Consider the following 23,939-nt stretch of genomic DNA (forward strand, 5'->3'; position numbering starts at 1 on the left):
GTCATTCAATAAAGAACTTGTCTTCTTGACCTCTTTCCCCTCTGTCTGGGTATCTATTCCACCCCTAGCTTTTAAGACTTGTCACACTGTTCTCCAACAGTTTCAGAGCTTCACTTCTAATGTGCTCCAAGCTTCACATGAATGCTGAAGACCAAAGTAATTCCACAGTACTCAACACTAGTTGGCTGTGATTACAAACTTGCAGTGTAAAACTTCTGCTATGGCTAGTTCATCATCAGGAATAAGGAAGGGAAAAATATATATGCAGCCATGGAAATCACTTGCTCTTATACCAGTTGAAAATTTATAGCTCTATTCCTAATATATTGTGCAGTGACAACATAGGCAAAATAACTTGCAAAGTGAAAGTAGTACTTCCAAGAGGAATCACACATGAGAATTCAGACATACCTGGAGAAACAGTGAGTTTGGTTCCAGCTTCAAATATAAGTTTGCCATAACTCCCCGTATTACACTGTGACACTACGCTTTGCAAAATGGTGCACCAGTATGCACAAATGCTGGACTAGAGACTTGACAACATGGCAATGCAGGATTCTTATTGGAATAATCTAACCAATGTTACTGGCCGCCTCATCAGCTCATATAGTGAAATAAACACTTCCTCCAGCCACATTCCTCTGCCTGCTTAACACTCACTAGTCTAGCTATTGTCCATCACCGAGTAACTGTTTATTCTTTCCTCTGTTTAAACAATAGCAGCATCCGTCAATCAGCGTCTGCATATACAGCTTTCCAGACAGTGTTAGAAGCTTTCTACCACCTGCTGCTGAGTGTCATCAGTCTGTGTTGTTTCTGCTTTGTTCTCTTGCAATGTCCACCCTCTTTGCAGTGAGCACTTCATGCTCTATTAATTTGTTGGGTTTCAATCTGAGAGGGATGCCACTACCAAACATGAGCTTGTATCATGCCTGAAGTCTGCGCAGTGGTTCAGCACACAGCAGAAATCTCTCTTCCATCCTCTCCAGAACTAGGTCTCCACAGCAGCTCAGGTTCAGCAATGATATTTATACAGCTATACACACACAAGCAAGCACTCTGTAAGTGCAATATATAGTCAATTTTCAATTATCCAGAGCCACTGAGAACCTAAGTTGCCCTAGACAGCAGAAGAACCTGAACAGTATCATTGTTGTGAGAAAGGCTGAAAAGAATAATGCAGAAACATCAACTACCAGAAACTGAATTCAGGCCATGCATTCACAAAAGTTTGCATCTGAGCTAGTAAGTGGAAAAACAACAACAACAAAACAAACAAAAAACCCAAATCCAAAAAATCCCCACTACCAAACTGCTAAGAGAAACCAGTTGGAGCCGAAAGGGTAATTTAGCCAGGAGTGTCCAAATGCATCCTCCCAGTTTGCAGAACTAGAGAGTTTTGCATGACAAAAACTGGGTTAGCACACTGGAATCTCTGTAAACCAAGTCATACATAACTGGAAAAAGGCATTCACACAAAAATGGGCGCAGTGCATCAAAACCTCGCTCACTGGTCACTGTCAAGCGCAGTGTCCTCCCTTTAAGTCGACCCATAATAGACCCTTGTCCTTGAAGAGCTTGTAAATTAAGTGGAGAACGAGATCCTAGTTAATTCATTAGTTAATGAGTGAACAAAATCCAAGCACCAGTGACACCTCTCTCCCATTCTTCTTGCAAAACCTAGACTGCAATCCAGTTTCCTCTCCATCCCAAAGAGAAAATGGGATTTAATTCCTGAGAGAGCAGAGATAACATCTAGGCCACAGATGGGTTATTTACAATTCCTTTCACTCTCTTCCATTAGGGGAAAAATTGTTTTGCCATTCTTCTAAGAGCATTTTACTTTTCTCAGCTATTTTTTCTTTCTTGAAAATCAAAACTCTCCTGAAGAATCTACACTTGTGGCTGAAAAATTGCTTGAGATTTAATTACTGAAGTAGTGAAAAATTTTACTGGGGGTTTCTGATTTAGATGCTCAGGAAAGTTTCTTAGGTGTGAGTATATAGTCACAATTTTTCAAAGGAGGAAAGAATTAATTTTAAAAATTTCTTCCAGTGTTATTGCACTGTGCATCTCCAAATCCAAGCAGCTATTGGGAAATTCCCCCTTGTTTATGGTCAGGGACCAATTTTCTTATTCACAGTTTTATTCCAGATGAAGGGGAGAAATAAACTGCAGAGATTTCTGTGAATATTTTTCAAACTTGAGTGTATCTAACCTGTAGTTAGGCATTTACCTGACCTGCAAAGTGCACATACCCAGAGAAAGAATGTTAGTTCCTACTCCAGGCATGAGTTTATTAAACTTCTGGAAGGAATTCCATGACAAAAAGCTTGCTTAGACAATGGTGCTACAAGTGTGAAGCTACTCACAGTGAGAAAATACGTTGCATGCACCTACAGAAGTTGCCAGCTTTTTAAGTTTTCTCTCACAGGAAAGCTCCACAGCTTGTGTATTTTGCATCATTGCTCTGCAGACCACCTCTCCTGTGCTACAATACCCAGCAGATGCCATAGTAGCCAAGAGATCAATATCATTACTTTTTGTCAACAGCCTGCTTCTGAACTGCATTTTGCTACTCTCCTAGCATTCATTTATTTTATTTTCAGTGGATTGAATTTTTCCACTGAATAACTCAATGCTTCAAATCTCAGAAATCTTACTTGGTTTTACCACGAGCCTGGTTCCAGGTCCAAACCTAAATTGGTAGGTATTCATAGACACTGTGGTGTTTGCCATAGCAAAAACCTCTGGGCACACCTACCCACCCCAATCCACCTGAATCACTTTCCCAAAGGAAATACTTAAATTTCCCATGCACATGCTTCCATTATGTTACATCTTACTTCCATGTCCATTGCTTACTCTTCTTCCTCCCTGCACTACAGCCTCATTAAGACCATAACGATGAGCCATAAGGCAACTCCCTGGCCACCTCAATCCTGATAAGACCAAACCAGCACTGCTCACTTAAGACCATTACATTTTTTCCACATCTCTGTTCATGTATTTCAATTACTTGTTTTCTCTTTTCACTTGCTTTCTTTCCCCAGTATGGACGCTTTTCTGGTGCACATTGGTTAAACAGGATGTCACATACATCTTTACAGGGAAACCACCTAGGGCTGTGCTGGGCAGAGCCATCAGCGACTCCCCACACACACACTGTTCACAGGTGTCGATGGCCATGGTGCAAAAGATTTGTCTCTGAGCAAGAAGGTGCAGGACCTCGGGCTGCTTATGTGAAAGGCAGAGAGCAGGAGCTGGTAGCAGAGTAAGCAGAAGGAGTAAATTCACAGTCTTGTTGAATCAAGGTCCCTGCTGCTACCAGAGAAAGCAGAGCAAAAAGCCCCACAGATTGAACCAGCCAGAACCCTCCGCTTCAGTTACACTAGCTCATGAACACAGATTTCTGATCACAACCTCCCCTTCCAGCCCTAGATTAGCCTTAAAAGCAAAGCCCTTCTCCTCGACCCTCCTGTTCACAGTGCAAACCTTCAGAATGTCTTTCTTGGTTCTGTCTGCCATATCTGCCCCCTACACATACACACAAACTCCATTCCTGTGCAAACCATTTTCCAACACAGCACAGCAGGATGTGTCAGAGTAGGGGATGTGATTTCCCTATCCTTACGCCTCCAGGCTGGGTTTCCACCTACCAGGTTTCACCCTCAGTTGTGTCCCACTTCCAAAGGCAACCTTCCGGGTGGATGCTGAAGTCACACAGTGACAGATCCACTTACAAAAACCACACACAACTCTACCACACATGTCTCTATTCCTGCTCACTGACGGACTATCAGCAGCCTGGAGCATGGCATCCACTAAATAGCAGAAGTCCTCCAGCTAGAAGCTTTTCTAAGCACAACGTCATCTTTCAGCAGTGATTGCTCACTGGTATGGGGATTTCATTCAAGTTCACCATCTCAAAGACTCCTTTGATGGCTTACATCGTCTGCATTAAATGAAACTATGCAAATAGACCCTTAGTATTGAAGCTGCTTCATTAGACCAAAATGAGCCTATTGACTTCACATTTAGACCTGGCACAACAGGTCCTGCAAAGATGTTTGCAGGCATGATCCCTGTCCCAAAGCCTTGTTGTGCTGGAACAGCAAACAGGGAGGGGAACAGCAACATGAACATGTTCTAGGGTCAGAGCAACTGATGAAGTCCAACTTGCAGATGGTCCAGTTTTCCATCTGCAGGTGGGGTTTTTTCCAGTTTCCACAATATGCCAAGTGGGCAGACAACCCAAGAACTATTATAGTAATTTAAATCAGGACTATGCATTTCAACTAGCCAGTTCCTCTTATTTCTAAGTCATGGTGCTAAAAGCCCCTCTGTTGTTCAAATCTATATCCAAAATAAGTGAAGCAAAAACATATAAGCATGTTTCCTACTTGCTTTCACAAGAAGCTTTGTCCCTTTTCCAAAGACGACTTTATATGCAGCGTTCACACAGTGTGAAATGAGCCAACAAAAACCATCCTTGAAGCCATCACTTACACATCCACAAGTACAGGTTGTCTGGTCCAATCACTGAAAATTTAACAAAAAATACAGCACTTTCTTCACAGAAAGATGGGGCTATGGGAAATTAAATGCCTAATCCAACTTCTACTCTTCCATGAGATGCTCTGCTACAGTCTGGGGTTTTCAAAGGCAGTTAAGAGAAGCAGTGCAGTGTTTCAAACCTTTCTAGAATTCATTACACCACAACAGTGCTCTGGTGAAATAATGGCCCAAAGTCATTGAAGGGGTTAAAAAAAAAAAAAAAAACCAAAAGAGTAAATTACCTAGCTTTTAAAGCAAGGAAACTATATTCCATTTCCTCTAGGTTTGCCCAATCATTTGTATACATTTAAAGCATAGAGTTTCCAGTAAGTTTTCCAACACAGATATAATCTGGAGTTGAGATTTCATCCCTTTTTAAATGTGTTTAGCTAGCATTATTTTTTATTTGAATCTCCATGTCTAAACTTCTGGTCCTTGAGCCTTTCATTTTACTACTGCATATCTTGTAAAAAAAATCTTTTATGCCCATTGTTTTGATACCATTAAGAGATTTTCTCAAATCAGCTCTCAGTTTCATAAAGACTGATATACAGACATAGCTCCTTCTTACTCACTGCTATCTTTCCGCACCCCATGTTTAAATAATTTATCTGTTCTGCATGAGTAAATTTATGCTGATCCCCACAAAATCCAGCAATAATTTGTCAACTTTCTTTAGACTTGGTTTTTAAACAGGCATATTGATTTTTCCCAATTGAATGGGTTACACAGCAATGTGGGTGTGATTCAGAATAAAATGAAACTGAAGCTACTTAATTCATTGCCAAAGTATAGTGTTTCCTGGCCATTCCAGACTTAATAGGGTCTAATCAAAGGTTTTTGTCTATTAGTAGATTAACTTTCAGTTTAGCTCCCCTTCCAAAGGACAGCTTGGCACCAGTAATTGGCCATGTTACCAAAACGTCCTACTTGGATAACCTGGGAGATCTTACTTACACAACATATGGGCAAAATACAGTATCTAAGGACAGCGTAATTGCTGGTTTTACAAGTATAGGCTAGATTAGGCTGGTGAAAGTCATACTGGTCTTATAAATCTGGGTTTTTTTCTTCTTTCCCCAACTCAGAATAAAACAGACCCTTGAATTTTCTCCACGTTGATTGGTAGCAGATCTCTCGAAAACAGAAACTGAAAGTACATTGGTAAGAAAGCATGAAAAGGATGTTGATCCATACCTAATTTCTGTAGGACCGGTGGGTTTACAAGAACATGCTTGGATTTATGAAGAGTATGGGTTAAGCTTAAAGATGGACTCAGTGTCATCTATTTTACATATCGTGACAAAGAGCATTTCATATACCAGGCAGAAACTATCTGCATCCCTACCCTTGAATTTGGTAGTGCATTTTTGTCCTTCAGGCTCACTCATGACCCTCTTCCCGAAAAGACAGTGTTGTGTACTTATGGGGTAGCACTGACATCCCTGATGCAGTCCCAGAGAGAACCTTTCCTCCAGCATCATACACCGAGTGCAACAAACCCTGTCAAAATCTCACTGAGCACAGGTGCAGTTGTTGCTTCCACAACTCCTGAGATTCATCCACAGAGAGGAAGGAAAAACTTCCCCCAGTCCCTGACCGTTTGGTCTCTGTTTAAATGGATTTTGCCCCTGAGACGCTCCTGCTTGCACCCTGAGATCTAAGCATGCTGCATCTTCTTCCTTCAGCTCTGCCCTACACCAGTACCACAACCGTATCTCAGAAAAAGTGTACTCACACAGTCAAACAGCCAAATCATCTGGAGACTGAGGATACTTATACACTGAAGGGCTTGGCTACCAGCTGTGTTTAGGTGCATAAGGCTCCTGGGGTGTTGTGGTGGAGTTGTGGCCCTTGGACATTTCCAAAACATTTGGCATTCTCCGACAAGCTGGTCCATAGAGCTCAGTGCCCAGTTCAGTACTACAGATGCTGACTGCCAGTCACACTTACCCTAAATAATACCGTGCTACTCGCCAGGTCTCACAGTTAAAATGGTCCCCCTACCAAACGCCTTCTTCCCCACACCAGCATTCACACACGTAACCAGGAGGCAGCAAAGCCAGCAGCCCTTCCTCTGTTATCCAGTAACTGACTGGGCTCTGGGACAGCAGCCACCATGTTGGTCATCCTGTAATGTGAAGGCTCAGTACTGCTAAGGTGTTTATCCAGAGAGATGGGCAGCAGTGGCTACAGCAAGGCTGCAGAAGTAGCACCAAGGATACTAGGGAAGACACACACTCTCCAAAGGATTGGAGTGCTTTTGAACCATTGCAAAATTATGTTTAAAGATATTGGGCATCTAAGACACAGAAGTATCAAGAGAAGGAAAAAATTGCAGATTGCAACCATTCAATTTAAAAGCAGGAAGCTTAATCACTACTTAACAGAAGGCGGATATTGAAGCATCTTTGAGACACTGCAGATGTAGGCACCCAGCTCTCCCAGACCCGTTTTGAGAATGCCATCCCATAGCACCACTGCAGCTTCCAGAGCTGCTTAAGCAGAGCCAGAAGCAGGCTTGCAAACTGATCTGGAGTGACATTGCCTGCAGCACACCCACTCCACCCCACCCTGATATAAGTACAGAGTGAATGGAGAATCCCTCATTTAGATTAACCTAGACATGGTAAAATGCCTGAGAGGAAGCCAAAGCAATGGGACACTCCTAAGAAAAGACCTTGGAGCTTCTGGAGCATTTCATTGTTCAGTTCCCAGGTTTTCTGTTGTAAAACAAGAAGGAAGAAGGTAAATGAAGCAATTCCAGTGTCCAGTGCAGATGGCCACCTATGGGCTAAACTGAAAGCACGGTTCCCACAGTTCTCTGCACCATGCACATTCTGACACATTTATTTAGGAAAATGTCCCTGTCAACCCTGCAGATGAGCATCTACAAAAAGATATTGCAAAGCTCTCTGATGCAACAGGCCTAAAGGCAGTGCTGCTCCCCGGAAAACTGGGAAATCTGTTCCCAGAACCATGTTTCAGGCAGAGTTGCTCATCCAAGTGGGAGCTTTGGTGCATGTCCACGATCACAGAAACTCCGCCGAAGGTTTACAGCGTCTGCATTAAAGGAAAGGTCGCCTGTGTTCTCCTTCTGATCTGTAATGTGACTCAGATACAAGTATGTCTACAGGTCGCTCCAGTGCACACTCAGGAATTTCTCACAAAAAAGACAAAGAAAGCCACACACTCACTTGGCTGGACAGACAGTCTGGTCCCTGAGCCAAAGGCCAGCTTGTTGGTGCCGTAGTTAAAGTCACACAGCATTTCCTTCCATAACAAGATGCCCAGCAAGCCACTTCAGAAGCAGCAGCTCTCCCCAAGCCTTTGCCCAGCCGTGCCAAGGCCCAGGGAAACAGAATCCCTCTCTGTCTTTCTGCTCTGCCTCTGACTTCTCTTTATGATCCCAAGATGCCAAGAAGTAGGAATGCAGCAGGAAGAGACAGTGTGAAGTGGAGAAGCAAGAGAAGAACACATACTTGGCCGAACACGTAGCTTCGTCCCTGGCCCAAACTGGAGTTTTCCTGTGTTGATGTTCCCACAATGGTGCACACCCTAACAAGAACCCAAGGCTTAGTCCGATCCCTCGCCCGCTCTGGTCTCCTTTTGAGGAAAGAGACAAGCCCCTTCGGCAGGAGGGGGCGTTTGCCTTGGGAACTGCAAGACCAACAGGAGGGAAAGATGAAAAAGCCAAAGATGACTTTCTCAAGCTCCTTGGAGAACACCAGGCATCCACTGGGACATTTCAGGACAGAGGGCCAAAACAGCGTGGTCTTGGTTGGATGTGCAAAAGGAAAAAAGCACCCTCTAGCCATTGGTTTCCTAAGTCAGTCTGACCGGTCGCTGTTACCTTTCTGCTCTCTCCCCTTGCGATGTCCGTCGGTTTTCTAGATTAGCAACAACATAAGCTTTCCCTGAGGGCTCAGTTTACCTTTCCTCGCCGCTGTGCACCTCCCGCGCTGTGCTGGAGCACAGACTTATAAGACAAGGCTTGAGTGAGATTGCAACGCACAGGCATTCACATTCTTCCCAGGGGATACTGAAACCATCCCAAGTTGCTCCACAGGGCCACTACACTGCTATTTTGGAAGCTAGGGTACAGTATTGCCGATATTGAGCCCACCTTGACTCACAGAAGAGACAGCTCACCTGGGGCAACAAGAAGTTTGGTTCCACTCCCCCATGTGAGTTTTCCCCATGCTCCAGAAGTAGCACTGTGTGACAGGTCTTTGCAAAATGGGCGTCTTTATCCAGCCGCCTCTCGGCCGTGCTGGATGTATGCAGTCATGGATCTGCCTCTGAGAGAAGCTATGAATACCCATACAGATTTCCACAGACCTCCTCTAGCCTCTCTCTGACAAACACCTTTTTCCGTGTACAGATCCATTGGAATAGCTAGATCTGATTACAGTCACCTCAGGTATCAGAGGTGGGAGGAACCTACTCCTTAGGTAGCAGGGAACACTTTATGATCCTGCCCAAAAGCCTTGTTGTAGAGGAATGCCAAAAAGGGATGAGAACAACAACGTGAACGCCGTCTAGGGTCAGGGTAACTGATGGCGCCCACCCTCCTGTCGGTCCATGCTTACACACACAGGTGGGACTGTTCACAATGCAAGAGGCATTACGGTATTTAAATCCACACTCTGCATTTCAACTAGCCAGTTCCTTTTCTTGCCAAGTCACAGCACAGCCTTAGGACATAATTGTTGGTTGAGACTGCAACACGCAGCCGTCAGCCCACTTACTTGGCCAGACGGTGACTTTAGTCCCTGAGCCAAAGGTGAACTTGAGGCTGTTGTCACAACGGCAGAGCACTTTACAGAAACCCGGAGGGTTAGATCCCAGCTGGCAACAGCTCCGCCAGTGGGGCCGTGCTGTCAGCCTCTTCGCTGACACCCTGGGCAAGCGGGATGCTCACACTATCGTGGAAACCTGTGGCATTTCTGCTGAGTGGGTCAGTGGCAGACAATTTCACTTGCTTGGCTTTTTTTGAGGGTCCTTCCACTCCTGGCTGTCTGCTCAGCCACCTTAGGTTCTTCCTTTCACTCTCCACACCTTATCCAGGCTGAAAGCAAGTATCAAAAGGATCCCCAGCTTTGCTCTCTCTGCTTATGCTCAGAAAAGGAAGCTACCTACCTAGAGCCCTTTGACATGACTATTGGGAAACATTTGCACCAAGCATGAGCTGAGCCTTGCCCAAGCTGCCTGAAAGCATCGAGGTAAGGAACAGAGCTGAACCCCCTTTACGTACCCCCAGCCACCTTGCACAACCATACACAGGTACTGAGCACAAGTTGGTCAGTCTGCCTGTCTGTCCTAAAGCACGCCTCTCTTCCTGTTGGCTGCCGGATTATCAGCATCCTGGAGCAGCATGTCCATAGCACATTTGTCTAAATAACAGGAGTCCTCCACCTGAGGGCTCCTTCTAAGCACCAGAGCATTTTCCAGCCGTGATCACTCACATTAGCGGGATATTCTTGCAAGGTCTCTGGTCTAGAGACTCCTCTGACATCCTACATTGTCTGCATTCAATGAAATAGTGCCGATGTTCCCTTTTCCCTGTGAGAGGTGACCCAGATACAAACAAGTCTGTCTACCGGGAGCCCCAGTGCCTAGGCTAGGAGGGGCAGCAGAAGGGTGACAGCCCTTCCCACTGCAACACAAACCCCGCCAGGATGCAGTGGCATCGGACAGTCTCCCCTCGGGGCAGCTGGGACATTCAGGAGCAGGCGTGTGTCCGCTCTGTCCATCCCAGCCAAACTGAGAGCAAGAAGGGTCGCTCTGGACCAAGCAGACACCTTCCCTTAAAGCAAACGCCGTTGCTTGATATGGTCACACCTAAGCAATCAAACACCATCAAACACTGCTGCACTCAGTCACTCCGGGAAGAACCTCAAAGAAAACAGCATAGGAGCAGCGTTGGACTTACGTGGCCTAACAGTGAGCCTCGTTCCAGAGCCAAAAACAGGTTTATACGCACCAGCCCCCGTGGTCACACAGCATTTCCTCCCTCAGCAAAAACCTTCCCAAATACTTGGCAAAGCTGGGCACCATCACTCGACTAGACAGTGCTGACTGTGACTTGTAGTCAGCTACCTCCTGAAGTGAAGACCCTCCCTGACCTCTCTGTGCGATCATGAGCGCTGTTGGACCTATGGGCACAAACCCCATTTTGAGGCACTGCTGCCTCTGCCCTGAGCCACAGCCTTTCCTGGAGGGAAGCAGGTGACTTGTAATCCCACAGCTGAAGGGCCACAAGCCCAGGAAGAGAGATGCTGGAAATCTGCTGCCCGTTGGGCAGTCGGTAGCATTGCCACGCATGGATAGACTGAAAGGAAGTAGTGGCACTTACTGGGCAAAACCTGAAGTTGTGTCCCTTTGCCAAGCGTGAGCTTGTTGTAGTTCACACAGTGATTTTCACCTGAACAAGAACACAGGCTCATCCACGCACTTAGTGAGGAAGACAACCTGTACTCTTGGGGAGCCGAGACCCCAGCTTGTCCCTGATTAGCAGAAAACTTTCAGCTGGCATCCAGAAATCTGTATGCCAGCTCTGTGTAAAGCAGCTTCTGGTGTTGTGCCCTTTTACCAAAGCTGGTCCTGATCCTCTAGCCGAGGAAGAGAAGGGCAGGATGGGAAAGTGGGACCCCGTAGAGCCCAACTCAGGAAAGGCCCTGGGCATCCAGGTCTTTGTCAGAGCCTCAAACAAGCCTCATCCAATCAGATAAAGGTAAGTCCTCAGGGAGCTGGAAAGGGCGGACTGGGATAACACGGCACCAGTTATACCCGCAGCTGGGCAACAGCTGTACTCACGGGGCTTCACAACCAGGCGTGCCCCTGTCCCCAGTGTCAATTTGCCATTCCCTGTGTTCACACAGTCCCTCACACCCCAGAAAAAAACATCAGCTCTCATGCCAGTTACTCTACAACTAATCTCCCAGAGTTCTGATCCTTCCCATCAAGGCGTTCCCTTAAAGCAAACGCCATTGCTTGATATGGTCACACCTAAGCGATCAAACACCATCAAACACTGCTGCACTCAGTCACTCCGGGAAGAACCTCAAAGAAAACAGCATAGGAGCAGCGTTGGACTTACGTGGCCTAACAGTGAGCCTCGTTCCAGAGCCAAAAACAGGTTTATACGCACCAGCCCCCGTGGTCACACAGCATTTCCTCCCTCAGCAAAAACCTTCCCAAATACTTGGCAAAGCTGGGCACCATCACTCGACTAGACAGTGCTGACTGTGACTTGTAGTCAGCTACCTCCTGAAGTGAAGACCCTCCCTGACCTCTCTGTGCGATCACGAGCGCTGTTGGACCTATGGGCACAAACCCCATTTTGAGGCACTGCTGCCTCTGCCCTGAGCCACAGCGTGGGGCTTCCATGCAAGTTCACCATCTCAGAGACTCCTCTCCTGCATCTGCCTTAAATGCAACAGCACCTCTGTTGTCCTTCCCCTATGAAAGGTGACCCAGACACAACAAGTACATCTAACGGGGCACTATGGTGGACACTCAGGGACTTTGCACAAGGGATACACAGGCGGGCTGCGCACTCACGGGGCTGGACGGACAGTCTGGTGCCCGAGCCAAAGGCCACCTTGCTGTAGCCGGAGCCGTACTCACGCAGCATTTCCTTCCATGACAAAAAGCCCAGCAAGCCACTTCAGAAGCAGCAGCTCTCCCCAAGCCTTTGCCCAGCCGTGCCAAGGCTTGGAGGGACAGCAGAAGGGTGACACAATGCAGGAGGATCCTGGGGAAGGAGCAGAGGCTGATAGTCCGCCTGTGTGGGATGAGGCCAGGGCTGGTGCCAGAACCAAGGGGTGCCCCCAAACCTCCTCCTCCTCCAGTCCCTGCAGCACCCCTGGGTGGCTGTTATAGTGGCAAATCTCTCTCAAGGTGAGAGAAAACCAGTCTCGTGGTGCATGTTCCCTGGAGCTCAGAGAGTGTTGAAGGCATCAGGCACTGCTGCCTTGGTCAGCAAGCACTTACTGGGCATCACAAGGAGCCTTCTCGCACTCCCAGAGGTTCCTTTCTGGTAGCCACCATTGCTCACACGCTGCTGCCCACTACAACCCAAACCCCGCTGGGACACAGTGACATCGGAGAGCCAAAGGACCATTGGAACAACTTCAGTGTGGATGGGACCGTGCCGCCACATTTCTCTGGAGTATCAGTATCTATGACACGCACATCCATCCATACTCAGGGTGGAGGGAGGAATGGCAACAGGCACGTAAAGAAGCTCTGGTGCTGTAACGGACCGCGCAGGGCACAAGGCCATGAGACATGCCGGACAACCAAGTCCTAGGGACACCTGGAGAAACGCACAGTTCGGTCCCCAGAATTCTTCCCCTCAAATCAATTAAGAGCCGGACAAAAATTAAGCAATTCCAGTTTCCAAGGCAAGTGGCTGTTTACCTGGTATCACTGAAAGCACCGTTCCCTTTCCCAAAGCAACTTTGCCTGCAGCATTCACACTCCAACACTTTTCATTACAAAAACCTCCCTCAGCCCTGCACGTGATCTCAAACACACGGCCCCAGCAAAGCTCCCTGACACAACAGGCTCGCCTCCGCTGTCATTACCAGGAACGAGGGAAAACCTATTCCCCAGCTTACTTGCACTCTTCACAGAAGCGACTGACGTGGAGGTGTCTGGAAGAAGACAAGGAGCGCTTGGGTTTCACTGGGCAGTACCCAAGCTTTTAACCACTGAACAAGAAGGAGGAAGAGAGAAATGAAGCGATTCCAGTTTCCAGTGCAGTTGGCTGCTTAGAAACTACCACTGAAAGCACAGTTCCCGTTCCAAAAGTGACTTTCTCTGCACCATGCACATTCTGACATATTTATTTAGAAAAATGTCCCTGTCAACCCTGCAGATGAGCATCTACAAAAAGATATTGCAAAGCTCTCTGATGCAACAGGCCTAAAGGCAGTGCTGCTCCCCGGAACATGGGGAAATCTGTTCCCAAAACCATGTTTCAGGCGAAGTTGCTCATCCAAGTGGGAGCTTTTTTGCACGTGCCCGCCCTCTCAGAGACTCCCCTGATGCCTTACACTCTCTGCATGAAATGAAGGAGCGCCGATGTTCTCCTTCCACTCTGTAACGTGACCCAGACGCAACAAGTACATCTAATGGGGCACTATGGTGGACACTCAAGGACTTTGGACAAAGGACACACAGGCGGGCTGCGCACTCACGGGGCTGGACGGACAGTCTGGTGCCCGAGCCAAAGGTCACCTTGCTGTAGCCGGAGCCGTACTCACGCAGCATTTCCTTCCATGACAAAAAGCCCAGCAAGCCACTTCAGAAGCAGCAGCTCTCCCCAAGCCTTTGCCCAGCCGTGCCAAGGCTAGGAGGGGCAGCAGAAGGGTGACAGCCCTTCCCACTGCAACACAAACCCCCCCAGGATGCAGTGGCATCGAAGAGTCTCCCCTCGGGGCAGCTGGGACATTCAGGAGCAGGCGTGTGTCCGCTTTGTCCATCCCAGCCAAACTGAGAGCAAGAAGGGTCGCTCTGGACCAAGCTGCCACCATAACCATTGGACCTATGGGTACAAACCCCATTTGTGAGGGCTGCTGCTTCTGCCTTGACCCAAAGCCTGTCCTGGAGGAAAGCAGGCGGCATGTCAGCCCACACCTGAAGAGGCGCAATCTCAAGGAGAGAGATGCCGGAAAGCCCAGTGCCCACAGGCTGGGAAGGACCCTGATCCGATCAGATAAAGGTAAGTGCTCAGGGAGGTGGAAAGGGAGGACTGGGGTAACAAAGAACCACAAGAAATACCCCCATCTGGGCAGCAGCTGTACTCACTGGGCTTCACAACCAGGCATGTCCCTGTCCCCAGCGTCACTTTGTAGTTCCCTGTATTCACACAGTCCTTCACACCCCAGCAAAAACCATGACTCTCATGACAGACACTCGACCGCTAACCTCCAGGAGGTCCGCTCCTTCCCATCAAGCCCGGGCTTCTGAAGCCAGGAATAACTGTAGCCTTGGCAAGGGGGGATCTGGAAGACCACAAGGAACACCTGGGTTTACACTTTGTGTGGGTCTGACAGGGGTCCAACGGAGAAGCAGGTCACTTCTGGACACCTGTTTCCTGTTCCCCCAAACAACCTGAGCTGTTGGCAGCACCAAGGAAGGCCTGCTTGTGTCCCCTGAGCTAGCAGCTTTTCCAAACACGAGGAATCTGCCAACCTGGACTTGAACTACACTTTGAGTTACTTCAGCTAAAGCCCATATGCTTGAGGTTGGATCAATGGTGCTGCCTAAACTTAGAGCAGCAGAAAGTCTGTCTCTGCTGTATGCACGGCAGGAAAGCAATCACCCCTTTCAGCTGTAACAGTTACCGCCGGTCCACGTTCGCCTCTCACCACTGCAGTAATGCGGCACAAGTATAAGCGCTACCAGCAGTAATCTCTTAGGAACCTCTTCTATAGGAGGGATGGCAAATGAGGTTCTGTTGCAAACACAAGCATTGTTAATTTGTCCTTTCTTGAGCAAAGGACAACCACCCAGGGCTGTGCTGGGCAGAGCCATCAGCGACTCCCCACACACACGCTGTTCACAGGTGTCGATGGCCATGGTGCAAAAGATTTGTCTCTGAGCAAGAAGGTGCAGGACCCCGGGCTGCTTATGTGAAAGGCAGAGAGCAGGAGCTGGTAGCAGAGTAAGCAGAAGGAGTAAATTCACAGTCTTGTTGAATCAAGGTCCCTGCTGCTACCAGAGAAAGCAGAGCAAAAAGCCCCACAGATTGAACCAGCCAGAACCCTCCGCTTCAGTTACACTAGCTCATGAACACAACACTGTTCCACCCAGCTGAGCAGGAGAAGGCTTTAAAACTTACTGGGAGCTATCCTTAGCTGAGTTCCACCTGCAAAGATGGCTCGGTTCCCATAACTGGACACACAGTGTTTGTCTGCACAACAAAAACCCTGGGAGTCACGTCTCCCCTCCACCTGGCCATTTCTTCTACAACTCTAGCAGCAGGTCATCCCTTTCTGCTCTGACAGAGACGACCCCCGAGTACATCCTTGTCCCGTATAGAGACAACATTCAGGATTATGATCACAGCTCCTCACTCAGCCTTAAATATTGTCCCTGAAAGCAGATACCTTCCCTGGACCCTTCTGCACACATCTTCAAAATGCCTGCTATATCTCACGTACACACATGCGCACACACACGCACCAACGTCGTCCCTGTGCAGACAGTTTTTAACACAGCTCAGCTGGTTTTTTTTTTTTCCAAATAAGGGATCTGACTTCCCGATCTTTACGTCTCCAGGCTGGGTTTCCACCTGCCAGGTTTCACCCTCAGTTGTGTCCCACTCCCAAAGGCAACTTTCCAGGTGAATGCTGAAATCACGTAGTGACACATCCACTAACAAAAACTGCAGGCACAACTTCTGCTGCATAAAACAGTACAAGACCTCCTATAGAGATCAAGGAGGGACAGCAAGATGCTCCTTTGGGGCACACTGAAAGCCAGCTAATACAGAGCTACTTACTGGGTTTCACAGAAAGTCTGCTTCCATGCCCAAAGGTGAGCTTGCCAAGACCCACCCCAGCAAATTGCCACAGCCACAGCCAGCTTTACAACAACCCTGCAGCTAGCAGAAAGGAAACACCGTCACCTGCAGAAGAGACTGACGACTTTCTTTCCTGGCAGAGCATGGGAAGAAAGGTGGAAGACAAGGGAAATCACTAATTCCTGAGCTACGACAGCATCCTTACACACACACAGACACACCAGGCTAAGACACAGGTGCTCTTCCTCTGACAGTGCCCTTGACCACAAGCGGTGCAGTGCTGCCTTTGAGCCCCTTCAGGAGCGGCCAGCGCTGATCAGGACACGCCTGTTGAGACCTATGCGTTTCTCTCAATCTCAGGGCACTTACATGGCATTGTAAAGAGATTTCTCCCCTTCACAAAGACAAACCTTCTGCACTGTCCCCTCTCCTCCCACAGCAGCTGCAGCTTTTCCACTCCCAGAGAGAGGGCACAGCGTTGTGCCTGATCACAGGAAGGCTTCCCAAAATTTACACCCTGACATTGCTGCCTTGGACATTTCTGCAGTGCCCTGCAGGGCTAAGAAGTAGCTTTGACAGTACTCACAAGGCTTCACAGTTAGCTTTGTCCCAGCTCCAAAGGTGTACCTGTTCCCACTGGCACTCACGGCAACAAAAGCCATTACACAAACACTCTCATGTCCCCATAGCAAGGAAGCCGTTAGTGTGGCTGAGAAGGACCTTCCCAGGCAGGCACAGGTGACACTTTTCCAAAAATCACACACACATAGAGTTGAGGTTTGCTCTGTCCAACCACAGCTTCATGAGAGACTAAGCTGAAGGCATTCTCAGAGCCCGTGATGGGAGAGAAGGCATTTCAGGTGCGCAAAGGTAAAATAAAAGGTTGAATAGGAAAACACCCTGACTGCAAGAGAGGCGTATGGAAGACCAAGGATAAGCCACACACTCACTTGGCTGGACGGACAGTCTGGTCCCTGAGCCAAAGGCCAGCTTGTTGGTGCCGTAGTTAAAGTCACACAGCATTTCCTTCCATAACAAAATGCCCAGCAAGCCACATCAGGAGCAGCAGCTCTCCCCAAGCCTTTGCCCAGCCGTGCCAAGGCCCAGGGAAACAGAATCCCTCTCTGTCTTTCTGCTCTGCCTCTGACTTCTCTTTATGATCCCAAGATGCCAAGAAGTAGGAATGCAGCAGGAAGAGACAGTGTGAAGTGGAGAAGCAGGAGAAGAACACATACTTGGCCGAACACGTAGCTTCGTCCCTGGCCCAAACTGGAGTTTTCCTGTGTTGATGTTCCCACAATGGTGCACACCCTAACAAGAACCCAAGGCTTAGTCCGATCCCTCGCCCGCTCTGGTCTCCTTTTGAGGAAAGAGACAAGCCCCTTCGGCAGGAGGGGGCGTTTGCCTTGGGAACTGCAAGACCAACAGGAGGGAAAGATGAAAAAGCCAAAGATGACTTTCTCAAGCTCCTTGGAGAACACCAGGCATCCACTGGGACATTTCAGGACAGAGGGCCAAAACAGCATGGTCTTGGTTGGATGTGCAAAAGGAAAAAAGCACCCTCTAGCCATTGGTTTCCTAAGTCAGTCTGACCGGTCGCTGTTACCTTTCTGCTCTCTCCCCTTGCGATGTCCGTCGGTTTTCTAGATTAGCAACAACATAAGCTTTCCCTGAGGGCTCAGTTTACCTTTCCTCGCCGCTGTGCACCTCCCGCGCTGTGCTGGAGCACAGACTTATAAGACAAGGCTTGAGTGAGATTGCAACGCACAGGCATTCACATTCTTCCCAGGGGATACTGAAACCATCCCAAGTTGCTCCACAGGGCCACTACACTGCTATTTTGGAAGCTAGGGTACAGTATTGCCGATATTGAGCCCACCTTGACTCACAGAAGAGACAGCTCACCTGGGGCAACAAGAAGTTTGGTTCCACTCCCCCATGTGAGTTTTCCCCATGCTCCAGAAGTAGCACTGTGTGACAGGTCTTTGCAAAATGGGCGTCTTTATCCAGCCGCCTCTCGGCCGTGCTGGATGTATGCAGTCATGGATCTGCCTCTGAGAGAAGCTATGAATACCCATACAGATTTCCACAGACCTCCTCTAGCCTCTCTCTGACAAACACCTTTTTCCGTGTACAGATCCATTGGAATAGCTAGATCTGATTACAGTCACCTCAGGTATCAGAGGTGGGAGGAACCTACTCCTTAGGTAGCAGGGAACACTTTATGATCCTGCCCAAAAGCCTTGTTGTAGAGGAATGCCAAAAAGGGATGAGAACAACAACGTGAACGCCGTCTAGGGTCAGGGTAACTGATGGCGCCCACCCTCCTGTCGGTCCATGCTTACACACACAGGTGGGACTGTTCACAATGCAAGAGGCATTACGGTATTTAAATCCACACTCTGCATTTCAACTAGCCAGTTCCTTTTCTTGCCAAGTCACAGCACAGCCTTAGGACATAATTGTTGGTTGAGACTGCAACACGCAGCCGTCAGCCCACTTACTTGGCCAGACGGTGACTTTAGTCCCTGAGCCAAAGGTGAACTTGAGGCTGTTGTCACAACGGCAGAGCACTTTACAGAAACCCGGAGGGTTAGATCCCAGCTGGCAACAGCTCCGCCAGTGGGGCCGTGCTGTCAGCCTCTTCGCTGACACCCTGGGCAAGCGGGATGCTCACACTATCGTGGAAACCTGTGGCATTTCTGCTGAGTGGGTCAGTGGCAGACAATTTCACTTGCTTGGCTTTTTTTGAGGGTCCTTCCACTCCTGGCTGTCTGCTCAGCCACCTTAGGTTCTTCCTTTCACTCTCCACACCTTATCCAGGCTGAAAGCAAGTATCAAAAGGATCCCCAGCTTTGCTCTCTCTGCTTATGCTCAGAAAAGGAAGCTACCTACCTAGAGCCCTTTGACATGACTATTGGGAAACATTTGCACCAAGCATGAGCTGAGCCTTGCCCAAGCTGCCTGAAAGCATCGAGGTAAGGAACAGAGCTGAACCCCCTTTACGTACCCCCAGCCACCTTGCACAACCATACACAGGTACTGAGCACAAGTTGGTCAGTCTGCCTGTCTGTCCTAAAGCACGCCTCTCTTCCTGTTGGCTGCCGGATTATCAGCATCCTGGAGCAGCATGTCCATAGCACATTTGTCTAAATAACAGGAGTCCTCCACCTGAGGGCTCCTTCTAAGCACCAGAGCATTTTCCAGCCGTGATCACTCACATTAGCGGGATATTCTTGCAAGGTCTCTGGTCTAGAGACTCCTCTGACATCCTACATTGTCTGCATTCAATGAAATAGTGCCGATGTTCCCTTTTCCCTGTGAGAGGTGACCCAGATACAAACAAGTCTGTCTACCGGGAGCCCCAGTGCCTAGGCTAGGAGGGGCAGCAGAAGGGTGACAGCCCTTCCCACTGCAACACAAACCCCGCCAGGATGCAGCGGCATCGGACAGTCTCCCCTCGGGGCAGCTGGGACATTCAGGAGCAGGCGTGTGTCCGCTCTGTCCATCCCAGCCAAACTGAGAGCAAGAAGGGTCGCTCTGGACCAAGCAGGCACCTTCCCTTAAAGCAAACGCCATTGCTTGATATGGTCACACCTAAGCGATCAAACACCATCAAACACTGCTGCACTCAGTCACTCCGGGAAGAACCTCAAAGAAAACAGCATAGGAGCAGCGTTGGACTTACGTGGCCTAACAGTGAGCCTCGTTCCAGAGCCAAAAACAGGTTTATACGCACCAGCCCCCGTGGTCACACAGCATTTCCTCCCTCAGCAAAAACCTTCCCAAATACTTGGCAAAGCTGGGCACCATCACTCGACTAGACAGTGCTGACTGTGACTTGTAGTCAGCTACCTCCTGAAGTGAAGACCCTCCCTGACCTCTCTGTGCGATCACGAGCGCTGTTGGACCTATGGGCACAAACCCCATTTTGAGGCACTGCTGCCTCTGCCCTGAGCCACAGCCTTTCCTGGAGGGAAGCAGGTGACTTGTAATCCCACAGCTGAAGGGCCACAAGCCCAGGAAGAGAGATGCTGGAAATCTGCTGCCCGTTGGGCAGTCGGTAGCATTGCCACGCATGGATAGACTGAAAGGAAGTAGTGGCACTTACTGGGCAAAACCTGAAGTTGTGTCCCTTTGCCAAGCGTGAGCTTGTTGTAGTTCACACAGTGATTTTCACCTGAACAAGAACACAGGCTCATCCACGCACTTAGTGAGGAAGACAACGCATGCTCACATGGCCATGGCACATAAAGTCTGGCCCTGAGCAAATTGGTTCACGGTCCTACTATGCTTAGCCGAAGGAAGGAAGTAGATTACTGACAGATTAATGTTTTAGGGCATATCTTTTTGGGCCTTTCTTCAACTCATACAAAATATCACTAGTATGATTTTTTTAATGTGTTTTCATATACAATATCGAGCACTAAATCGTCTGAAGCTTACTTGTTTTTACCCTTAGCTGCGCACTGTTTCCAAAAATTTGTTTCCATAGCTACTCACACAGTATTTGTCTTCAAAACAAAAACACTTTTTCCTTCCTCCAGTAGCTTATTAGTCCTGCTTGACCTTTCTTTTAACTTAGTCTACCCAAGTAAATTCCTTGGCAACTTTAACTTATTTTTCCTTTAAATTTAGATTTTCCTATTTTATGGGTTTTTTCAGTTTTGACAGGCATGACCACTGACTGAAATTTTTTCCTTCATTCATCTAAAGAAAGGCTACAGGGATTAACAGCAAAATTCCTCTTTCAGCATTAGAGCAACATTAAAATCATAGATATGGACTTTCCTGATGTAGTGCATATCTTCAGAATACCTTCCTGATTCCCCAAACAAACAATGACCTGCTTGTTCTGATCCCTTCCCAAGACAGCCTTTTTTTTTCAAGGAGTGAAAATGTGGATGGAAACGTGTCTGTAGCTAGAAGCAGGAGTACCAGAGCAAAAGGTAAGGCAGTTTTCCTAGCTGAGACAAGAACTGCAGCTTCTGAGAATTAATGAGGACAAGGTTCTGGGTAATGTAAATAAAAGGACAGAGAGTATCTGTGCAGGTCTGGGAATGTGGAGTAGTGAAGAAAATGAGTATTTGGGGTAGGACTACTCTCTCCAACTGTGAAAAGCTTTGCTTATTCTTTTTGGAGAAAAAGAAACATCTAGCATACAGTCCATTAGGATGGATGTTCTCTCTCTGTCCTCTCATGAGGACAATTGATATCAATAGAGGCTATCCAGAAAATTATTATTACAGTCATTGCTCCAGAACCTGCATTCAACACATTTTTAACATTCACAAATGTTATAGTTTCAATGACACATACAGGAAAGTCCAGTCTTCCAAATAGGTATTTAGCTTTATAATTTTTTTTTCCCTGATGCAAGGTCAAACTTGACCTTCAGTTGGCCACAGAAGGAAAGAACAATGGAATTTAAATGGCTGTTTCACAGAGAGGGAAATTAGGCTTTCCTATCCTTACTCCATCAGGGTTTCTACCTACCTGGTTTTACCATCAGTTGTGTCCCACTTCCAAAAGTGACTTTCCAGTTGGATGCTGAATTCACACAGTGACACATCCACTAACAAAAACTACACATAACTTTTGGTCCAGACAAGTATATGCATTTTTCAAAAGAGACCAAGGGGGAACACAGATGTGACCTTGTCACATACCTTTGTCTTCAAATTAGGATATTTTTCTAGTTGCATGCCTCTGATCCTTCCATAGAAATGTGGATAGAGACAATTCTGAAATGCATGAAGTAGAAAATCAAGCCCATTACCCTGTTAGTATAAGGTAGTTGAAACTCCTTGGACAGCTTAAGTAAAATATTTTTTGCCATAGTTAGGAGGACAGGGGAATCTCAGCCTTGCATTTATAAGAAGAAACAACTATTTGTTTTAAGCTATACCTGATTTCATAATTAATTGTGTCCCTCTCCCAAATGTATGTTTCCAGGAAGACTCAGCTGTCCTACAGTAATAAGCCTCTGTACAAAAATTTTAAAGGAGAGAAGTCTCAGCCTTTAAAAGCCAGAACACACTGTTAGACATATTGAAGTGGGATGAATTTTCCACCATTTTTTAAAAATAACTAACATAGCTCTTTCTAAAATTTCTCATGGTCTAAAGAAGGAGTATAGATTGACCAGCCAGCTACTCAATCTCAGAAGTTAAGCAAGGGACCAGACCCACAAGAGAAAGAAGCCAAGAAGAAAAATAGACAGAAGGAAACTGCCAGAGAAAACCGATTTAAGGTCCTAATTTTTCTTGTTTATTTAGTTGGCAACGAACCCAGTAAAGGATCCAAACCTAAGTCCCAGAAGCCAGTTTCACCTAATCTTGAGCAGACAAAACTTATCCATGAACACTAATCTCAAATCTATTCTGCTGTAGGGTTCACCCTGACTAACGTGGTGCTTGCACAATACCAAGGTCGTTCACCGATTTTAGCAGAACAATAGCAATTCCTGACCTGTTTCACTCACATCAACATGACAGAGAAGTTAAAAGCAAATTGCTTAGAATGTGCTTTTCTTCCCCATGCCCTCTTGCCTTGCTATTTTAAAGAGTCTCTTCCCGTCTATTTTAAGGAAGATCTGACAAAAGACCTGAAGTACTCTGTCTTTCATAGCCGTATTGGTGAAGATATACCTACTGGGCTTTGTCAGCAGCCTGGTTCCTCTTCCGAAGATGAGTCTGGCTGCATTTCCTGAATACACACTGTCAAAAGCTCTCTTACAAAAAAAAAAGCCATGCTTTTCAGGTTCCATGGCAGGAGACTCTAGTCACTGAAATAAAACTATATGTGTAAAATGCCTGCCAGATATCCCCACAAAAAGAAGGCTGCATTTTTCCCCTCTTTACCTCCTAGCAGGTTTCATGTCATTACTTTTTACATGTCAAGAAAGGTGAAGTGCCCTGAACGTAGGATGCTTTGGCTTAGCCAGGAATAATCTAAGACCCTCTCTACAGAAATCATAGAGTTAACATTTATTTTCAAAGCTGTGCCTTGGTAAAGAGAGAGAAACATTACCAGAAGCACTTGACTCCCCAGTCCTGAACAGTTTTCCTTTATGAGGAAAGGCTGAGAGACCTGGGTTTGTTCAGCCTGGAGAAGAGAAGGCTGAGGGGGATCTCATCAATACCTATCTATATAAATAAGGGAGGGTGTCAGGATGATGGGACTAGGCTTTTTTCAATAGTGCCCAATGACTAGACAAGAAGCAACGGGCACAAGCTGGAACATGGGAGGTTCCACCTCAATATGAGAAAAAAATCCTTCCCTGTGCGGGTGCCAGAGCAGGGGCACAGGCTGCCCAGAGAGGCTGTGGGGTCCCTTCCCTGGAGACATTCACACCCCGTCTGGACACAGCCCTGTGCTCCTGCTCTGGGGGTGCCTGCTCCAGCAGGGGGTGGGACGGGGTGATCTCCAGAGGGCCCTTCCAACACCTACTAGAAAAAAATAAAAAAAAAAAAAAGCTTGGCTTAGGACACTTGGTCCAGTATTTCACAGGAACACAACTTGTGCAGGCTCTTCTATCTCTGTTAATGCATCACTTTTTTTTTTTATCGGTCAGAGACTTTCCAATCCTCTGAAGAGCCATCTTCTTCTCTCTGTTTCTTGGCCATATAATTCCACACATGGGTAGCTCTTAAGGTACTCTTCAAGAGGGATAAATATGAAAAGCATAAGGAAAATCCATTCTTTTATACTGTCTGAAATGTCTTTTTCTACCAAGGAATTCTATGAAGCTCAAGCATCTTGAAAAATGAGACAATTCTGTAGTCTGGGAAAAGATTTGTCACAGCTCTCTGACACTCCATGCTGATTTACACTGTTTTCA

General features: G+C 47.3%; 1 protein-coding gene across 1 annotated transcript in view; it reads right to left on the reverse strand.

Moving 5' to 3' along the window:
* The window catches only part of LOC142068102 (M1-specific T cell receptor alpha chain-like), a 241,018-nt gene that overhangs the window by 12,012 nt on the left and 205,067 nt on the right, over positions 1-23,939 (reverse strand). The window contains exon 5 of the mRNA XM_075117344.1: positions 16,076-16,115. Within this exon, the coding sequence (XP_074973445.1) occupies positions 16,076-16,115 (40 nt within the window). The remainder of the gene's footprint in view (positions 1-16,075; positions 16,116-23,939) is intronic.

This window comes from Phalacrocorax aristotelis, chromosome 23, assembly GCF_949628215.1.
Source record: "Phalacrocorax aristotelis chromosome 23, bGulAri2.1, whole genome shotgun sequence".
NCBI classification, from domain to species: Eukaryota; Metazoa; Chordata; class Aves; order Suliformes; family Phalacrocoracidae; genus Phalacrocorax; species Phalacrocorax aristotelis.